This window comes from Ochotona curzoniae, unplaced genomic scaffold (genome assembly GCF_017591425.1).
Source record: "Ochotona curzoniae isolate NIBS_2020 unplaced genomic scaffold, NIBS_Ocur_1.0 scaffold_3171, whole genome shotgun sequence".
Taxonomy (NCBI): Eukaryota; Metazoa; Chordata; class Mammalia; order Lagomorpha; family Ochotonidae; genus Ochotona; species Ochotona curzoniae.
This window is the reverse complement of record NW_024467104.1, coordinates 278,799-296,850: the sequence shown is the minus strand read 5'-3', so window position 1 is coordinate 296,850 and position 18,052 is coordinate 278,799. Positions and strand designations below refer to the sequence as shown.

At 37.6% G+C, this 18,052-nt stretch overlaps 2 protein-coding genes across 2 annotated transcripts; one reads left to right on the top strand and one right to left on the bottom strand.

Moving 5' to 3' along the window:
- The first annotated feature begins 2,335 nt into the window (after positions 1-2,335).
- LOC121172162 (olfactory receptor 4C46-like) lies at positions 2,336-3,280 on the top strand. The gene has a single exon (XM_041004006.1). It carries the CDS (start codon positions 2,351-2,353, stop codon positions 3,278-3,280), a length of 930 nt encoding a protein of 309 aa, XP_040859940.1. The 5' UTR covers positions 2,336-2,350.
- Positions 3,281-12,841: 9,561 nt separating this feature from the next.
- On the bottom strand, positions 12,842-13,792 carry LOC121172151 (olfactory receptor 4C15-like). The gene has a single exon (XM_041003994.1). The coding sequence runs from the start codon at positions 13,775-13,777 to the stop codon at positions 12,842-12,844; it is 936 nt and encodes a 311-aa protein (XP_040859928.1). The 5' UTR covers positions 13,778-13,792.
- Positions 13,793-18,052: the final 4,260 nt, after the last annotated feature.

Sequence of the window (18,052 nt, the reverse complement as noted above, 5' to 3'; positions counted from 1 at the left end):
TAAGTTTTTATTTTTCATCCCTTCAAAATACTAATAAAAGAGTTAAATTTCATGTATTCCATAAGTAAATCTCCAAAGAGACAATTCAGCCTCCCTTCTTCCTTCCCCTTCACCCTCCAATCCCTCTCCCTTCCTCCCCTTACTTCGTTTTAATCTTCTTTGCAAAGACATAATTTTAACCCACTCTACACTTACAGGCTTAACTCATAACCTTTCTTCTGAAACAATATTTTGTTAAACATTGTGTACATAAAAGAATTGGAAGGCAGAATAGCTTAAGGATGTGGTAGGCAAAACTAAATAACAACCTGAGTCCTACTATTTTTTATAAACAGTTTGTAACTTACTTACTTATTTTTTAAATTTTATATCATTTTATGACACAGTTTCATAGGCTCTGGGATTCCCCCAAACCCTCCCCTCATATAGATTTCCTCTATATTGTTACAGTAGTACAGATCATATCCAGTCATGATTCTTTTATTGTGGATATGGACCATTCGGAGAGTCCAGCATCTTATTGTCCGGTTAAATTCAACAATTTTATTGGGAGACCATCCTTAGTCTGAAAGTAGAGCTGGTAGAATATCATCGCCTCCAATGAGATGTCACTACACAACAAAAGGAAGAAACATTGAAATTAACAACATCATGAAGTTAATTAACATGGTATTAAGTGACCAATATGTTAGAAAATGCAAGTTCTTAACCACATCCTGTAACTACTTCCTTGGCATTCTCAATGTTAGTATATATGCAACCAGCTGCTATAAACCTTTTTTTTTCTCCCAAGCTAACATGTTTTTGAGTTTAACCTAAATCAGAGTGGCACAGGAACAGAGGCAGGATCAACACTAACATCCATCATATATAACAGCTGAGTACGAACTTAACATCAAAGTTTCTCTGCAGTTACATGTTGTAGACAGAGACTAATAAGGTCAGCTAGTTGATAGTCACACAGCTTGTACCTTACTGATCAGACTTCCCATTTGGCTTTTCAGATAGACAGTGAGAGACATAGATATAGATATAGAAAGTCTGGAACAGCCAGGGGAAAGACCAACTAGGTAATAATCGCTCAGCCTGTAATTACTGGTTAGGCTTCCTATTTGCTTCTCCTGGACTTTACTAGGTAGGATGTAGAGTTAAATTCTTCCTCACTCACTGGGTTGTTGGGGATTTCTCTGCTCACCTGCCTAAAACTTTTCTATTCTTCAATTGTTAAAATGCAAAGTTCTATAAAACCATGCTTAATCAGTGTAAACTGCGAAGTTTAAACTAAGGCTTAATTTTCTCCCCCAAAACTTTATCAGTTTATTGTTGTTATCTGCTTGTTCTGAGGCAAGATTCTTGATGTTACTATGCTTGCACTGCTGGTAAAATAAGGACAAGAATGATAATGGTTGCCATCCACTTTATGAAATCACCTAATGCAAACACACACACACACACACACACACACACACACACACACACACACACTGCACTGAATGTTCCGTAAATTTCAGTTGTAGCTATGAACACTAGTCGCTAAGATAATGCCCTTATCTATAAAATGAAGGAGGTACAGGCATCCGACCAAGTTACTGTCCAGTAACTAGGGAAATAATATGTGCAAAGCACCTGATTTCACAGTAAACACTCAACATTTTCTAATATTGGCATTTACAAAGATACATATTAGACCTCAGGTGCTGTGAATTATTCCTTCCTTGCTCTTGTATGCTCTCATGACAGCTCCATCACCAATGCCTTGCTACTCTTTATGTCAGCCAATACACAGCATTTCCAGGCCCCAATTTCTGTTTCTAGATCCCCCACCTGCCTTCCTTAGTGAGCCACAATCCATTTTATTCAAAACACACACAAAAAAAGTGGTTTTTTTTTTTTTCAGTAATGGCCATGATTTCTCCTTCTCGAAATTCCTTGTCATCCTTGCACTCATGTTCTCAATTATTTTACATTTCCTAAAACAAGTGACAAAATTCTCTTTGGACACAGCCTACATTTTCTACTTCCTTTTGGGAGCATACCTGCCACTAAGTATGCAATCTACTGCCCCAGGTAAGAGCCCTCGTCATTTTAGAATATGAAGATATTCAGGTGGTCTTGTGCCTTGGGTCATAAAATTCCTAATGTTTATATTTAAAGCATATTTAGTCAGGCAATTTTTATACTCTTAAGTAATCTAAAACATTTTACTCCATTTGCAAAAATAAAAAAGATATTGCAACATCACACAAATCACTGGAATCCAAAAATTTATCATTTATAATCATAAAGCAGTTTATTAAATAAAAATTTTAATTACTTTTCTTACAGGTAATACAACTTTAGCCTGAATCACATGGAGAATAGAAACAACGTGACAGAGTTTGTTCTACTGGGGCTTACAGAGAATCCAAAGATGCAGAAAGTAGTATTTTCCGTGTTTTTGGTTATCTATATCATCTCTATTGTAGGAAATGTTTTCATCATGATCACCATCACTGCCAGTCCACTTCTGAGGTCCCCCATGTACTTCTTCCTGGCCCATCTCTCCTTCATTGATGCCTGCTATTCCTCCGTCAACAACCCCAAGCTGATCACAGATTCCCTCCATGACAGGAAGACCATCAGGTTCAATGGATGTATGACACAAGTCTTTGGAGAACATTTCTTTGGAGGTGCTGAGATCATCCTGCTTACTGTGATGGCCTATGACCGCTATGTGGCCATCTGCAAGCCCTTGCACTACGCAAGCATTATGAGTCGACAGTTGTGTAGGCTGCTGGTAGTAGTGTCGTGGGTAGGAGGCATTCTCCATGCAACCATACAGATCCTTTTCATTGTCCAGTTACCCTTCTGTGGCCCTAACATCATTGATCACTTCATGTGTGATCTAAACCCGTTGCTCAATCTGGCCTGTGCTGACACGCATATCCTAGGACTCTTTGTTGCTGCCAATAGTGGGTTCATCTGTCTATTGAATTTCTCTCTCTTGCTCATTTCTTACGTGGCCATCGTGCACTCCCTGAAGAACCACAGCTTGGAGGCAAGGCTTAAAGCCCTGTCCACCTGTGCCTCCCACATCACGGTGGTTGTCTTATTCTTTGTGCCCTGCCTGATTGTGTACATGAGACCTGCAGCTACTTTGCCCTTTGACAAAGCAGTGACTGTATTCTACACCATGATAACTCCCATGTTAAATCCCTTAATCTACACTCTGAGAAATACCCAGATGAAAAATGCTATTAGGAAATTGTTTAATAGCAAAACCATTTCCGGTGACAAATAATGCCATTGAAGGCTGATACATTAGTGAAAAAAGTGAAGAAAGGATCAAAAGAACATTTGAAATGGTCTCAGACAGAAATACTTGTGATATAAAGAAAACAGTACTGTGAGTCACAGATTTTTCATTTATAGGAGCAAAATGTGTACAAGAACAGAGAAAAGAATTAACCCAGGACCACTCCAAACTTAATAGAATTTGGAAAATTCTGTTAAGATTTGACTTATTTTTAGTATCCTCATCCATGAAATTGCACAAAATAACTAGTAAAATGTGTGTTCATAGACCAATTTTATCAATATTATCCCATCGATGGCTGCATTCTGATTAAGCCCATTTTTCTTCCTTCTAGAAAGTGAACCCAAATGTAAGGAGTGACATGTGCTTTAGAACCAGTAACCAAAAAATGACTAGTTTCCTAAACCAATTCTTTACTGCTATGGTACATTGCCAATCAATAATGATATAAAAGCCAAGTTATTATGCGAATTTTCATTTTTAACAAGTAACTGGACAATTCACAGTGCATATTATTTTAGTATGTATACCTACAAATACATACAACATATGTATCCAGCAGCAATAAAATGTCTAAGTCACTTAACACTGTAAATCAGGGGACCACTAAACCTCCTGTTTGAACAAGTACTCTGGGATACTGTCAAAATTTTATGTTAGTGTTGCTATAAGCTCTCCCAAAGGAATCTACATCCTTTCCAGGGTAGCCATGCATTAGGTAAAACATAGTAAAGACATTGCTGGAAAAGATTATAAACCGACTCCAAAAAGAACAAACATCATCGTGGCCCACCAGTCAGTGATAAGTTAGTCAAAAAATTTAAACCCCCTCCCCAAAAAAATCTCAAACATGCTAATAGGTTTTCAAACTCATGCCATGGTTACTTCATAGTTGTGAAACTCAAAATCAAACTGTCATTGGACATTTACTCATCCTGATCCTGGATCAAATCCCCATGCTGTCTCTGATCTGTGATGCAGGAAAGCAGTGGATGCAAGACCTCTCTGTCTTTTCTTCCTTCTCAGTAACTCTGCTTTCAAATAAACATACAAAAATTTTTAAAGAGTGCATCTAATAAATACATGAAATATGTTCTCTTTATAGTAAAAAAAAAAGTATTTATTTTTTCAAAAGGCTTCTAACCTGAAACATCATTTCCTTACAGACCTAAAACCCACATGTCCTTCAACCTTATCAATTCCTCATTTGTACTGATAGGTGAAATAAAACAGGAATATAGAAAGTCACTTTATGTTATGATCTGTCTCCTTCGCTTCTACATTCTTAGGAAATCTGGATATAGAAGGAACATTCGCTCAACGAAATAAAGGCAATACATGACACACGCATAGCCAGCATTATTGAAGGAGGAAATTTTTGAGCATTTCCATAAGGGAGACAGTGGAAGATGGACTGAATTCTAGGGAGCATGAACCTTCCGGGAGCCCCAGAGGACACTCCTGGCTTCTGAGTTTGGCTCACCTCAATTCCAGCTATTGTGACCATTTGGGGAAGGAACCAGTAGATGGAAGGTCATTCTCTGTATCTCCTTTTCTCTGTAAAATCTGCCTTTCCAATAAAAACGGACAAATTAAAAATTTTCATCCAGTGCATGATACACTGAAATTTAATCTTCACATAATTTCTTCAGCATTTTAAAAATAAACTTTATTCTAAACAGATTTTTATTATCATGGGACTTCTAACAATAATTGAGTTCCTATATACATACGTGTATTTTCCCACATTGTCTTACACTGATGCATTTATCAAAACACTGATCAAAATTAAAACAAGCAAACTAAGATTCCTACTTCCTAAGATATCTTTTTCCTCTACATTTGTCATGCATGCTCTTTATACTTTCCAGTATCTTATCCAGGATAACACATTAATTTTGTCATCTTGTTTTCTTTAGCAACTCAACACATTTTCTCAGATGTTACTGGCTTTTGATGACCTCGGCAGACTGCAGAAATACCAGTCAGACATCTTGTACAGCTATCCTCAGATGAAGTTTAATAGTTTACTCACTTTTAGACTAGATTATAAACTTGGGGGAGAAAGACCAAAAATGTATCAAATGGGTACATGCTATTAACATGACATCATGGGCCTGCCACAATAGTTCAGTGGCTAAATTCTCGCCTTGCCAGCTCGGGGATTCAATATGGGCACCGGTTCATATCCCAGTTGTTTAGCTTTCCATCCAGCTCCCTGGCCATGGCTTGGGAAAGCAGTAGAGGATGGCTCAAAGCCTTGAGATCCTGCACCCATCCAGAAACACGGAAGCTCCTGCGTCCTGCTCAGCTACAGCTGTTGTCACCACCTGAACAGTGAATCAGCTGATGGATGATTTTTCTATCTCCTTCTTGCTATAAATCTGTTTCCTTATAAAAAAAATAAGTAGGGCCCGGCGCGGTGGCGCAAGTGGTTAAGGTCCTCACCTTGCACGCCCTGGATCCCATATGGGCGCCGGTTCTAATCCCGGCTGCCCCGCTTCCCTTCCAGCTCCCTGCCTGTGGCATGGGAAAGCAGTCGAGGACGGCCCAAAGCTTTGGGACCCTGCACCCGCGTGGGAGACCCGCAAGAGGCTCCTGGCTTCGGACCGGCATAGTATCGGCCATTGCGCTCACTTAGGGAGTGAATCATCGGACAGAAGATCTTCCTCTCTGTCTCTCCTCTGTATATCCGCCTTTCCAATAAAAAAAATAATAATAATAAATCTTTTTAAAAATTTAAAAAATACATATATAAAAAATAAGTAAATATTTTTAAAAAGACATCTTAATGTTAACTTTCATCACTTGATCATAGAATTAGTGCTTGTCACATTTTCCTCTGCAGTTACTCCGCATGCCTCATCTGTATTCTGTCCTTTGAAAAGAAGTCATTATACACATCCCACAGTGGAAACAGTTATCCTTCACAGCCTTGAGCATATAAATACTCTCTCCATAAATACTCCTGAAATTTATTAATCATGCAGTTTCTTGTGTGTTGTCTTAGAGAGGTCCTATTCACTGTTTCACTTCCCAAATGCTTCTAGTTGCCAGGCTGGGCCGAGCCACAGCTGAGAGTCCCTGAGTTAAACAGAGTCTCCCATGTGGAAAAACTGCAAGAGTGAACCCCTGCTGCTTCCTAGGGTCTGCAATAGCAGGAGTGTGGAGTCAACAGAGGAGCCAGGGCATGGGCCAGGCACGCTGAGATGAAATGTGGGCATTCCAAGTAGTGTCTTGCTTCCTATATCGGCTGCCACTGTGTGCGTGTGTGCTGGTAGGGGCTGCCTGGCTCCCGTATTTACATAGTTATCTGCTCAATCATTTATTACACCCTAGAGCTTTTCACATACACACTTTACTTCAATATGTTTCAGACAACATTATTGTATTGCTCATGTGTTTTACAGTATGGGTCATCAAATACTCCTTCAAAGTCTTCTCTGTCTCTGTTGTATAACCTTACCTTCGTGTTGCTGTGTGTATGTGTTTTTGCAATTGTTACAATCTACCACTATAAAAACATCAGTTCATATGAAACATTTTCCGTCCCACACCTGGAACCATTCGTTTTCTCGAGGATCTCCAGTATTATTTGGAGGATAGTAATGCATTTTTAAAAAATCTGGATTCTATGTGACTATTTATGCATGTAATATAAAATTCCTTTACTATGAATATTAAACTTTTATTTCCCATAATATCTTCCCAAATTGAAGATAAAGTTGCTCACAGCACCTGGCTCAGGTGTGCCAATTAAGAAAGACAGTTACAAGTTAGGGAATGACTATCCCTAGACTCCTAAATGTTCACCACTTTGTCAAATACCCCACATCATAATACACTTTTATAAACTCCCAAGTCTAAGAACATAAAACGTTCCTTTAGCCATGTCTGTAGTAATGGTCTCTCATTTTTCATGGGGCTATGTGGAACTGTTAAAAACAATAAGTTTTTCAAATAATTTAAAATAAATCAGCCAACAAGGCCAGAGAATGAAAAAGTCTATGCTGGATTATACTTGTTTAGCTTCAATATCATGTTAAAACTACTATTTAAACTCTTACTTTTACAAGTTTAATCAACTAGAGAATGTTAAATAAATACTAAATAAGCATGCTATGGTCAGATGCCAGGATTGACTAATACAGGCACATGTTGAAGTAAATCTTTCAGGAGTTTTTGTATATTTAAAAATGTTACCAGCATATTGATAAAACCTAATGAATCAAATTTAAAGTCAGAAGTTTAGCTACTAATAGCAAATCTCCTGAATTAATGTTAACTTTAAAAATCATTTTCTTTTGCATTCTGTTTTCCATTTTGTGAATTTTATGGGCAGTTTCATTAGTATGTTGAAAAACAACCAAGAATACCATTTTGTTCATAAACAGAGTGGACCAAGCTATTCATCATAAATCATTGGAAATTTACATTTTTCATAATAGAGATTATATGCCTAACTTCCATATTTTATATTATTTTCCTGTTATTCTTTTATCCTTTGCAGATTTTCTAATACCTGTTAGCCATTCAGGGAATGGACCAACTGTTAAAAGATCTCTCGCTGTCCTTTCTCTAAAACATCAGCCCTTTAAATAAAATTAATCTTTTTTAAAACTCTCTCTTTCTCTCTCTCTGTATAAAATTCCTTCTTTCAAATATATCTTTAAAATCATAATAGGTGTGGGCTCAGCACAGTGGCCTAGTGGTTAAAGCTGTCACCTTGAATGTGCCAGGATCCCATAAGGGCACCGGTTCTAATCCTGGCAGCAGCACTTCCCATCCAGCTCCCTGCTTGTGACCTGGGAGAGCAGTTGAGGATGGCCCAAAGCCTTGGGACCCTGCACCTGCATGGGAGACCTGGAGGAGGTTCCTGGCTCCTGGCTTCGGATCAGCACAGCACCAACCATTGTGGTCACTTGGGGAGTGACTCATTGGACAGAAGATCTTCCTCTCTGTATAGCTGACATTGCAATAAAAATAAATAATAAAAGAAGATGGTAGGTGTGATATCATGGAACATGGAGAAAATCTTTGGGAATAAAATCAGGAGTAGCTGGTGCTCCAGACCATTTCTGAGGGCAGTAGCAATAGAAGCTTCTCCATCAGTGTTCCCTGAAAATTTGGCATGTTTAAAGTCAGTTTGGGGGGAGTGCCAAGCACATCATTTACAGAATTCTCAATTGTTACTAACACTGCACAGAAATGTTTAAGGATAGGCCAAGTCTCTCAACGTGAAGAAAAACAAAATGCTAAAACAGTAAATAATTTAGAGTGGGAATTCTTCAAATCTGTGGACAAATAAGCTTAGCCAATGCTGTGATCCATGTTCATAAACAGGCCAATTCTCAGGGCCATTTTTTTGGTTGAAATATTGCACCGTATTTTATGAAATGTACGCTTATTAGGTACTTATCAAAGCTTTTATAACTAACATAATTTTTTTAAAGAATTTCTATAGCTCCCACATTTGATTGATCTGCACTCAAGCCAACTTGCCACAAGGTGGCACATGACACAAATTGTAGTTCAAACCACAGGTTGGCTTTGTTCTGTTCTAGTTTTGCTTTGGTTTGCATGCAATATGGCTTTTTCTGTACTGTACAAAGCAATATTTCAACAAATAGACACACAGAGCAATCAGTTCTCACAAGCAACATGTCTACTTCCTTATCCTCTTTGTGTATTTGGAGTTTATCAGCACTTTTCCTCCAGTTGGTACACTGTTAATGATACTGTGTGTGTGTGTGTGTTTGTGTGTGTGGACAGGTAGTACATACATCACAATTCATATAATTCCTGATCTTCCATGCAGGTGCAGGGTCCCAAGGCTTTGGAACATCCTTGACTGCTTTCCCAGGCCACAAGTAGGGAGCTGGAAGGGAAGTGGAGCAGCTGGGACACAAACCAGTTTCCCTGAGGGACCCTGGTAGATGAAAGGTGAGGATTTGGCTACTAAACTATCGTGACAGGTCCAAAAATGCATATTGCTTTAAAATTGGTATAGATTTCAACATTTTTGCACTAAAATAAGCATATATTTTAGTTTCAATTACCATTAACTTTTTTCAAGTACCTTCACACATGTTTTTGTGTTATAGAGGACAGCAATGAGGTGTGCAATTGTTGAAGCTACACAACTCAAAATCAATTGTCATGTATTTCTGCTGTCATTGTGAACACCGATAGCTGGAGTTCATCCTTGGTGATCATCAAATCAGAAAAATGGAAGTCTGGAAAATGAAGATTCTAAATCTGAACAGTTAGTTTCTTTCCATCAGTACGCCAAACCTAAGAACGTTTCCTAAAATTTTTTATACATCTAATACATTAATTCATTACTTTCCAAAAATGTCATTTTGTGCAAGAGCTAGATGAGGAAGAGGACAGGGGAATAAACTAAGGAAAGCCCACAGTGAGTGAGGAGCAATGAATCATGATAAGATCATTTCTCCCAGGATTTTAATAGTGTTTTACTGCTCTCTCCACCACTCTCTCCAGCGCTCCTAATATCCCCCCTCCTTCAGTCCAATTGAGAATAGGATAAGAATGCTCACATGGTCGGTCACCTAACACTGTCCTCAGAATTTAACTTCAAACTTACTAAAAAAGAAGCTTGCGTAGAGCGGTTTCTAGCCTTCATCCTTTCACTTGTCCCTAGTTCGTGATCATAACTGACCCTATGACACTTACATCAAACAGAAACCATGGCAGACTGGGAAACATGGATACTGGAATCTTTTCAACATGGGGTGGTTATATGTAGTACCAAAGTAGAGAGTAGTACCTTTCCTAAAACTCCTTGGTCTCCAACTAAGAGAAAGAAAAACAGAATAGTCAGACAGGACTTGAAATTTACCATTTTCTATAAATTTTTAAGATGTCCCCCCTATACAAAATAGGTCAAGCTGGTATTTGAATAAGGAATGTGACATTTGCATGAGAAATCTAGGGAGGAGATATCAATATGTCATCAACATAGAGTTGGTGCTTTCCAGCCGTAAGTATCTTTGGTTGACATTTTATATTTAGTTTCACTTCCATCCCTTTAATTTTTAAGAATTTAATATAGTGATCTTTAATATTTTGCCACATTTACTTCATATGTCAGTAATATATATATATACACATACACACTGTTTATCTTGGAAGTGGGGATGTTAATACTACATGCATTTGGAAATTTTAATGAAACTGCTTCACTGAACATCAGTGTTCTGGACACATTTCAAAGGAATCTTAGCTGACCTAAGTTAACTGAAAGAGGAGGAGCTTCCTCATTGCCTTACAAACACACATGCTTAGGGGGACTCTGAAAAGGTAAGACCGTCTCCTCTACCACTGCGCTTCAATTACCACTTGTTCTTTCTGCAATATTTTGATCTCTAATTCCTAATCTTCACTCCTATTTACATTGCAAAGCCGGCGTATGTCATGACAAGTGGTTTCCTGATCTTTCAAGCCTTATGTAATGATATCCTCTCCCCAGTATCTATAGTACACGCACATTGGGAAGTGTGTCCAATAGAGCTTGAGGACATTAAGAAAATCCCCCAAGCCACAGTCATCAGGCAAGTAAAAAGCAATCAAAAGGACATGACTTCAAAAGGAAGCCACAGTTAGCCTCTGCCTGCCTTGCCTGCACATTATTCTTAGGAAGCATGTTCGATAAATCTAATTCTCTTGACCTCCTAGAGAGAAGAGATGTTTGCTGACCACTGGCAACAAATCAGGCCAAGGTAAAACTGATGTTTTCTCAGACACTTGGGATTCCTTCTCACGAGGTCCACCAGTATAAGCACAGGACATGGCACAAACTATTCACAGAAACAGTTCTTCAAAATTGGTTTCATATTTCTTGCATCCCTGTTTTGTATCATTTATCAGTCTTCATTGTAGACATACATCAGGAAACAGCATATCTGCAGGTGTCTTTCTTGATAACATTATCTCCTAAGTAAGGAAGTAATTTGGTCATGGAATCTGTGCCATCTTTAGTAGACTGTAACCACAATGAATGGAAAAGAAAATCTAACGTTTTCCCTGTGAGTGAAAGAACATGAATCTTTAAAGAAAAATATGTAACACAGATATTCAATTCCTTCCCCTTTTCCTTTCTCTCTCTCTGCTTTACAGTGATTTAAAAACATATGTGAGGTTGGAAATTGAGAAATTATTTGTATTACTAGTTTCCTTTTTACAAAAAGAGGAAATTGAGACATAAATAGCTTTAAGTAGTTGTTAGATTTCATGTGGCTAACCAATGTATTGAGGAATCTTTTGCTGTATAATAAAGGTTTTAATTTGCAGATTCCTAATAATTTAAGTGGTGCTATGAAATCTTTAAGATGGTTCTATAAAGTCTAAAAGATGCAATGTAGGAAAAAAAAATGCCAAAAGCACAGAAAATGCAGAAGAAATAGTTATCTATACTTATTGAATCTCCTTAAACATGTGGAATTGAGGTATACAAAGCTAAATAACTCTCCAAGTTTATAGAAGTAACCAGTGATAGAAGAAAGCCTAGATTTTCAATCCCTTAGTTACAAGGTCAAAGCTGTTATGCTAATCTTAGTTACATAAGATTCTTGACCTTGAGAACAGGAACAACCAATGAACATGTCCCTACACCAATCTTCCTGGAAAATCCTAAACTAAATTTATATATGAGTTAATGATTTTTTTAAAACAATGATAATCTTATTATTTGCATGTATTTTCTGAAAAAAAAAAAACACTTCTTATTATCAGTAGTTTCTATGATACAATTTTGGTATAGGGATTTCCTCTTCAACTCCCCTTTCTACCTCCCAATTCTCCTTCCCCCACTGTTTCCCCCCATATTATTACAGTGTTATAGACCTAATACTCAGAATTCACAAAAATCTAGCAGAAAAAAATTTGTAGAGAATGATGCAAAAGGACTAAATGGAACAAAAGGAAGAAAAGTAAATGATTCTTGCAGTATTTTAAAACTTGAGTAACTATGCATCCCATCCTCTAACTTTGCCTTTCAAACAAACAAAAAAGAGAAAATTAAATGGGGGTCTCAAATACTGGAGGAAATAGAAATTGATCTTTCTCAAATAAGAAAATCATGAGATTTAAGGAACACCTAAAGCTCAACTTCCATGGAAATGTCTACCTTTCTTAAATCGAAGTTGTTCTTTCCTCAGTTCATTAAGTGTCCTCAGTTTTTTATTTGAAATGTTTTGATGAAGGATATGTTCTTACTTTTCCATGCATGGAGGGAATGATAAACCCCTGATGGGAAATATGCACATATATGTTATCACTGTTCCTTGGTTACTAGTTTATAAGCATTGCACTCAATTCCTTTAATTTACTTGTGAGGATACTAAGTTGTCATTTCAGAGGTGGTAAGTGTCAAGAAAGTGAGAAGACTATTTTCCTAAATGCCAATTTTAATGTTTTTCCCATTAAATCACATTATTCCTTTCCAAAAAAAGAATATCTCATAAAATTTTACCTAAGACAATTACAACTTCTTCATGCATATCTTTATTTTTTTAACTTAATGTTTTATTTATCATCATAAACTTCCACCCATCTGTTCCATAATTTCCTCATGGCATTTATCACTTCCTTATTCCTGAAAGTGTAGATCAAAGGATTCAGCATGGGAGTTAGGAGGGTGTAAAATACGGCCACCATTTTGTCAAAGGAGAAAGCAGATGGGGGTCTTGCATACACAAATATGCACGGGACAAAGAACAGGACCACAACAGTAACATGAGATCCACAGGTGGACAGAGCTTTCCATCTTCCCTCAGAACTGTAATTTCTTAGTGAAAACAAGATGGCACCATAGGAAACAAGCAAGAAAGAGAAGATGATAATGCAAATGAATCCACTGTTGGCAACAACAAAAAGGCCAAAAATGTGAGTGTCAGTGCAGGCCAGCTTCAGCAACGGGTACAGGTCACACATGAAATGGTCAATAACATTGGGACCACAGAAGGGCAGCTGGAAAGTAAAGAGGATTTGGATGATGGAGTGCAGGAAGCCCCCTGTCCAGGCCACCCCCATCAGAATGCCACAGAGTCTCCAGTTCATGATGGAGGAGTAGTGCAAGGGCTTGCAAATGGCCACATACCGGTCATAGGCCATAGCTGTGAGGACAATCACTTCAGCACCAGCCAGGAAGTGTTCAGCAAAGAGCTGGATCATGCAGCCTTCAAAGGAGATGGTTTTCCTCTCCTGGAGGGAGTCCACGATCATCTTTGGGGTGATCACAGAGGAGAAGCAGGCATCCAGGAAAGACAAGAATGCCAAGAAGAAGTACATGGGGGAGCCCAGCAGTGCAGGACTGTGGACAATGGTCACTACAATCAGCGTGTTGCCCCCAACAGTCACAATGTAGACAAACAGAAACACAACAAAAACTACTTTCTGGACATGCGGATTTTTGGAAAGCCCCAGGAGGATGAACTCAGTTACAAAGCTTCGGTTCTGCATGACTTCCAAGCAGACATTGAAAGTTACAACAGTGGTCCTATGAAATCTGAAATTGTAATAAAGGAAAGTTTGCTTCAGAATAGCTTTTGTATTTGCCAACAGCATGGTACCCAGCATATCAAAGCTATCTTCAGCGCTTGTGTTTCCATTGCATACTTGTGTTTGTTGAAGATAGTAATATGGAGGTGCAGAATAATAAAGGAGAATATAAATTACTGAATACCTTTTTTTCTTTAATTGGAAAGTCAGAGTTATAGAGAGGAGGAGAGACACAGAAGGAGATCTCTCCACTGAGTCACTCCCCAAGTGGCTGCAACAGCCAGAGTTGAGCTGTTCTTACACCTGGAGCTAGGAGTTTCCTTTAGGTCTCCCCTGTGGGTGCAGGTTCCCAAGGCTTTGGCCCATCCTCTCCTGCCCTGCCAGTCCACAAGCAGGAAGCTGGATGTGAAGTGGAGCAGCCAGGACATGAACCAGGGCCCATATGGGATCCTGATGTATGCAAGGTGAGAACTTTAGCCGCTAGGTTACAGCGCCAGGCCCACGGCTTGTGATTTTAAAGCAGTGTCCTAGATTTAATCTTATAACAGGAAAAGTACAGTAGTGAAAAATTGCTGAACTATCAATGAAATCTGCTATTAGTTAAGAATAATGTGTCAAAAATCTTAGCAAGATAAATCAAGGGAAACTCTACACGGTCATAGCAAGCTTTCTGCTCATCCAAAAATGCTGCACAGAGAGCTGATTTTTAAAAAGGTACATTTTGCTATCGCAACATTAACAGTTTCCATTTTACCTTTTATAGGCCTGTGCCATTGAGTTAACCTGACATCTCAAGCTGCCTTGAATGTCACTGTTGCGACCTGCATGTTTTAAAAAGCACGTATCAAGAGGCAGAGAGACATCACGCTTACTTTAAGCAGTATGCGTATGTGCAGAGTGAGGTAAAACTGAATTAATCATTTCCGAGTTAAGAAGACATCTCAGAATTTGATTGTTTTTTACTTTGTCCACACTCCTGTGGAATTGTAATCTTCCCACTCTTCACCTGTTGAACATTATGATTAGTAGTGCATAATCCTGTGTGTATAAATCAAAACTATCATGTTGCAAATTCATGATTTTTTTCAAAAATTAAAGAATAACAATGAAGGAAAGATGGAGGGGGTTGAGGATGGGAGGAAGGAAAGCACGGTGATCTTCAAAAATTCTCCATAAATGGGCGTGTCAAGTGCCGGCCCGCTCAGCCCTGTGGGCACCCACGTTGATCAGAATTTTAAATTCATGAATTTGTACAAACACGGATCATTTTGCTTATAACTTTTCTGGAATATTCCATGTGTTTTTTTGATATTCAGACCTATTGAATTGTTGGGGATCACATCTTATGGCAGGAAATGGGGGAGCAAGTTCATCTCCTTGGTCAGTAACATTGGGAAGACTTGCAGTGTCCCTTGACCCCATTATTCATTATGTTTTCATTATTTAGCAACAGATTAGGATTATAGCTAATCCTAAAATATTAGGAACTTTAATTTCAACTATAACTATCTACAGTATTTGGAAGTTTAAAAGAAATTAATCATAAAGTTATTGCAATAGTGTTTTATGATCATACAAGAATACTTCAGAAAAGTTGTGGAGAAAGGGAATAAAGAGATGAGGTTATTGTAGTGGAAAAATGCTAAAATCTAAATGTAGATTTTTTTTTTACAAATTATGAACTTTTTCTGAGCATTTCTTCACTTTCCCTGTCTCTGTGGAATATCATTTATACACACAGATTCCAAGACTTTTTGCAATGAAGCAAACTTCTGTTTTCCTTACAGTTTCCACTAAATTTTTTAAGACACCTTTGTGTTTGAAACAGAATTTATATATATGTATACATATATATATATAACTTACCAACATGTGTATCTCAGTTACATTTGCGCTGATTTGTCTAAGTACATACCTTCATTATAAATTAAATAATTAAGCTCAATCCTTCTATAAATACTCTTCTCTGTTAAAGTTCTTAAATCCACCAAATATTTATTATGGGATCATTACTCAACAATAGAATTACTATTCAGCAAATGTCCCTTGTTTGTCAAACTAAGCGTATTCCTATCCATGACCTACTATGAAACAAATTTTCCACTATTTTCAGCTCTTTTGTCTCCTGTCAGTGTTGTTCTGCTGATTGCCTACATTTTTTAATGTAAATATATATACACATGCAACCAACACAAAAACATATAGATAGATAGATAGAGATACAGATAGAGATATACATACATATGTATTTTGGGGATATGAAAAATAAGCTGTAATGTGCTCATCTATGCAATTTGCTGTTAAGAAAATAGCAAATGCTACATTCTGTGTCAATATCTCTATACAACCATAGAGGCACTTGGATTTATAATACATGTACATATCAATTATACAACTTTAGAATATTTTAATTTAAAATGTCAGCATGAAGAGATAGTTTAAATGAGAATATATTTAGAAAGAATTTTTGTGAAAATAATACATGGTGAGATTTTTTTATTCACGTATATCTTATTTGATGTCACAGAACAGGTAAAGTGATCTTGAAGAGAAAGGACAAATATATGCACTTGTTATTTGACCCTGAAATTAAAAAGCAAAAGTAGACATGATTTTACTGCACTTGAAACAATGAAATCTCCTAAACAAAAAAGGGATAGGAGTGAGAGTGCAGGGGAAGGAATTGAGAGAGAAAGAGAGAGACTATTTCTGCCACAACAGCTTCTGTGTACTGGACATTTGCTTCTGATTTCTGGACCGTGTATCAAATGATCTCCTGGAGCTTTAAGTCTGAGAACTGAGAGCCAAAATGTTTACATAACTAGTCCAAGTATATATTGTTACGATTAGTAGAACCATGCATTGTTACAATTAGTAAAGCCATGTATTACATTAAAGTTAATAACTGGACCATAACACGCACACTTAAGCACTCCAACACCATTTGAAATCATCTCTCAAAATGGAAAAATGTAAGTAATAAAGCTCACCATATGCCACTACCTAGAAGATTCTGATAATGACAATTTTTTATCTTTGTTGAGGTAAATCCAAACAGCGGCTGACCGAAGTGTGGAGACAGATTCCAATTCTTATATTTAAGACAGAAAGGAAAAGCACCTATTGCAGCCACAGAGTAGAAAATCCCCCACTGATGTTCAGCTTCTGGCTTCAGCGTGGTTCCTGGAAAAACAAAGAAGCACAGGTGTTCACCTTGACTTCCAACTGCAGTTTAAAGACTTGCCTGAGACGTCATGAGCCCATAGAATCACTTCCAAGTTTCCCCCAGGGTTTGAACATTTTTCATCAGTTTGATTTTCCAATCATAATTTTTCAGGATTTGATTTGCACAAGTATTTTTAAAAGTTTTAGGTCCCCAAACAACTTGAGACATCTTTTTTTTTTTTTCACCTTGTCCTGGGGTTTGTATTTGAAGAAGCATCAATTCCCTCAGTGCTCAAGAATAGAAAACTGAGTGTGTTGTTGTGGGGCTATGCTGTCTTCTCTTTGCAGAATTTGGGCAAAAATGTGTGCTTACTAATTGCAAGACGTGAGTTCTGGAATGAAGCAGCATCAGTTCACAAGGACATGGTTATTTTAGGCTCAAGTAGCAGTAAGTGTTCTGATTCAGCAAGAACAATATTTTATGCACAGAGAAGAAAAATTTCACAGATTATTTTTTCCTTTCAGAAACACAATTTATGATTCTGTGACTTAAAAATTAATAGAAACATTTTCTACACATGGAAGGCATATCTTTATTGCTTTCATTGGAAAGATGACCCAGCAGCCGTGTCTGCCAAAGAGGGGAGCATTAAGACGAAAGCTTGAGCAGTGAGTTGAACTCAGCCCTCAGGACTTATTAGAAAGGGAACACACGAAAACTTCACTGCTTCATAATATCAACCCTAAACTTGAACACTTTCTATTTTGTGTCTACTTACTCCCCCACAGGAAAATGCAGAATTAGAATTATCTATCAGAGAAGTTAAGGCCCAGAGGGACCATCATTTCAACCATATGTTGAATTAGAAGTTATTTTAATGGAAATATTTGATGTTGTTGGGATACAGGTGATTCATTTGATATGTGCCATACCCCTAGTTAAAATGATATTTAAAAAAAAAAAGTCACTAAGGCAAATCCTTCAGCAAGTCATTCTTGAAACCAGGAGGCCACATCTGGCCACACTTGGCAACTTTTGCTTTAACCCATGCCTTGACTTGCTCAATATTT

Bases quoted from the DNA above. Each gene is read 5' to 3' on its own strand.
- LOC121172162 (XM_041004006.1), top strand. From the start codon at position 2,351: ATGGAGAATAGAAACAACGTGACAGAGTTTGTTCTACTGGGGCTTACA.
- LOC121172151 (XM_041003994.1), bottom strand. From the start codon at position 13,777: ATGCAGAACCGAAGCTTTGTAACTGAGTTCATCCTCCTGGGGCTTTCC.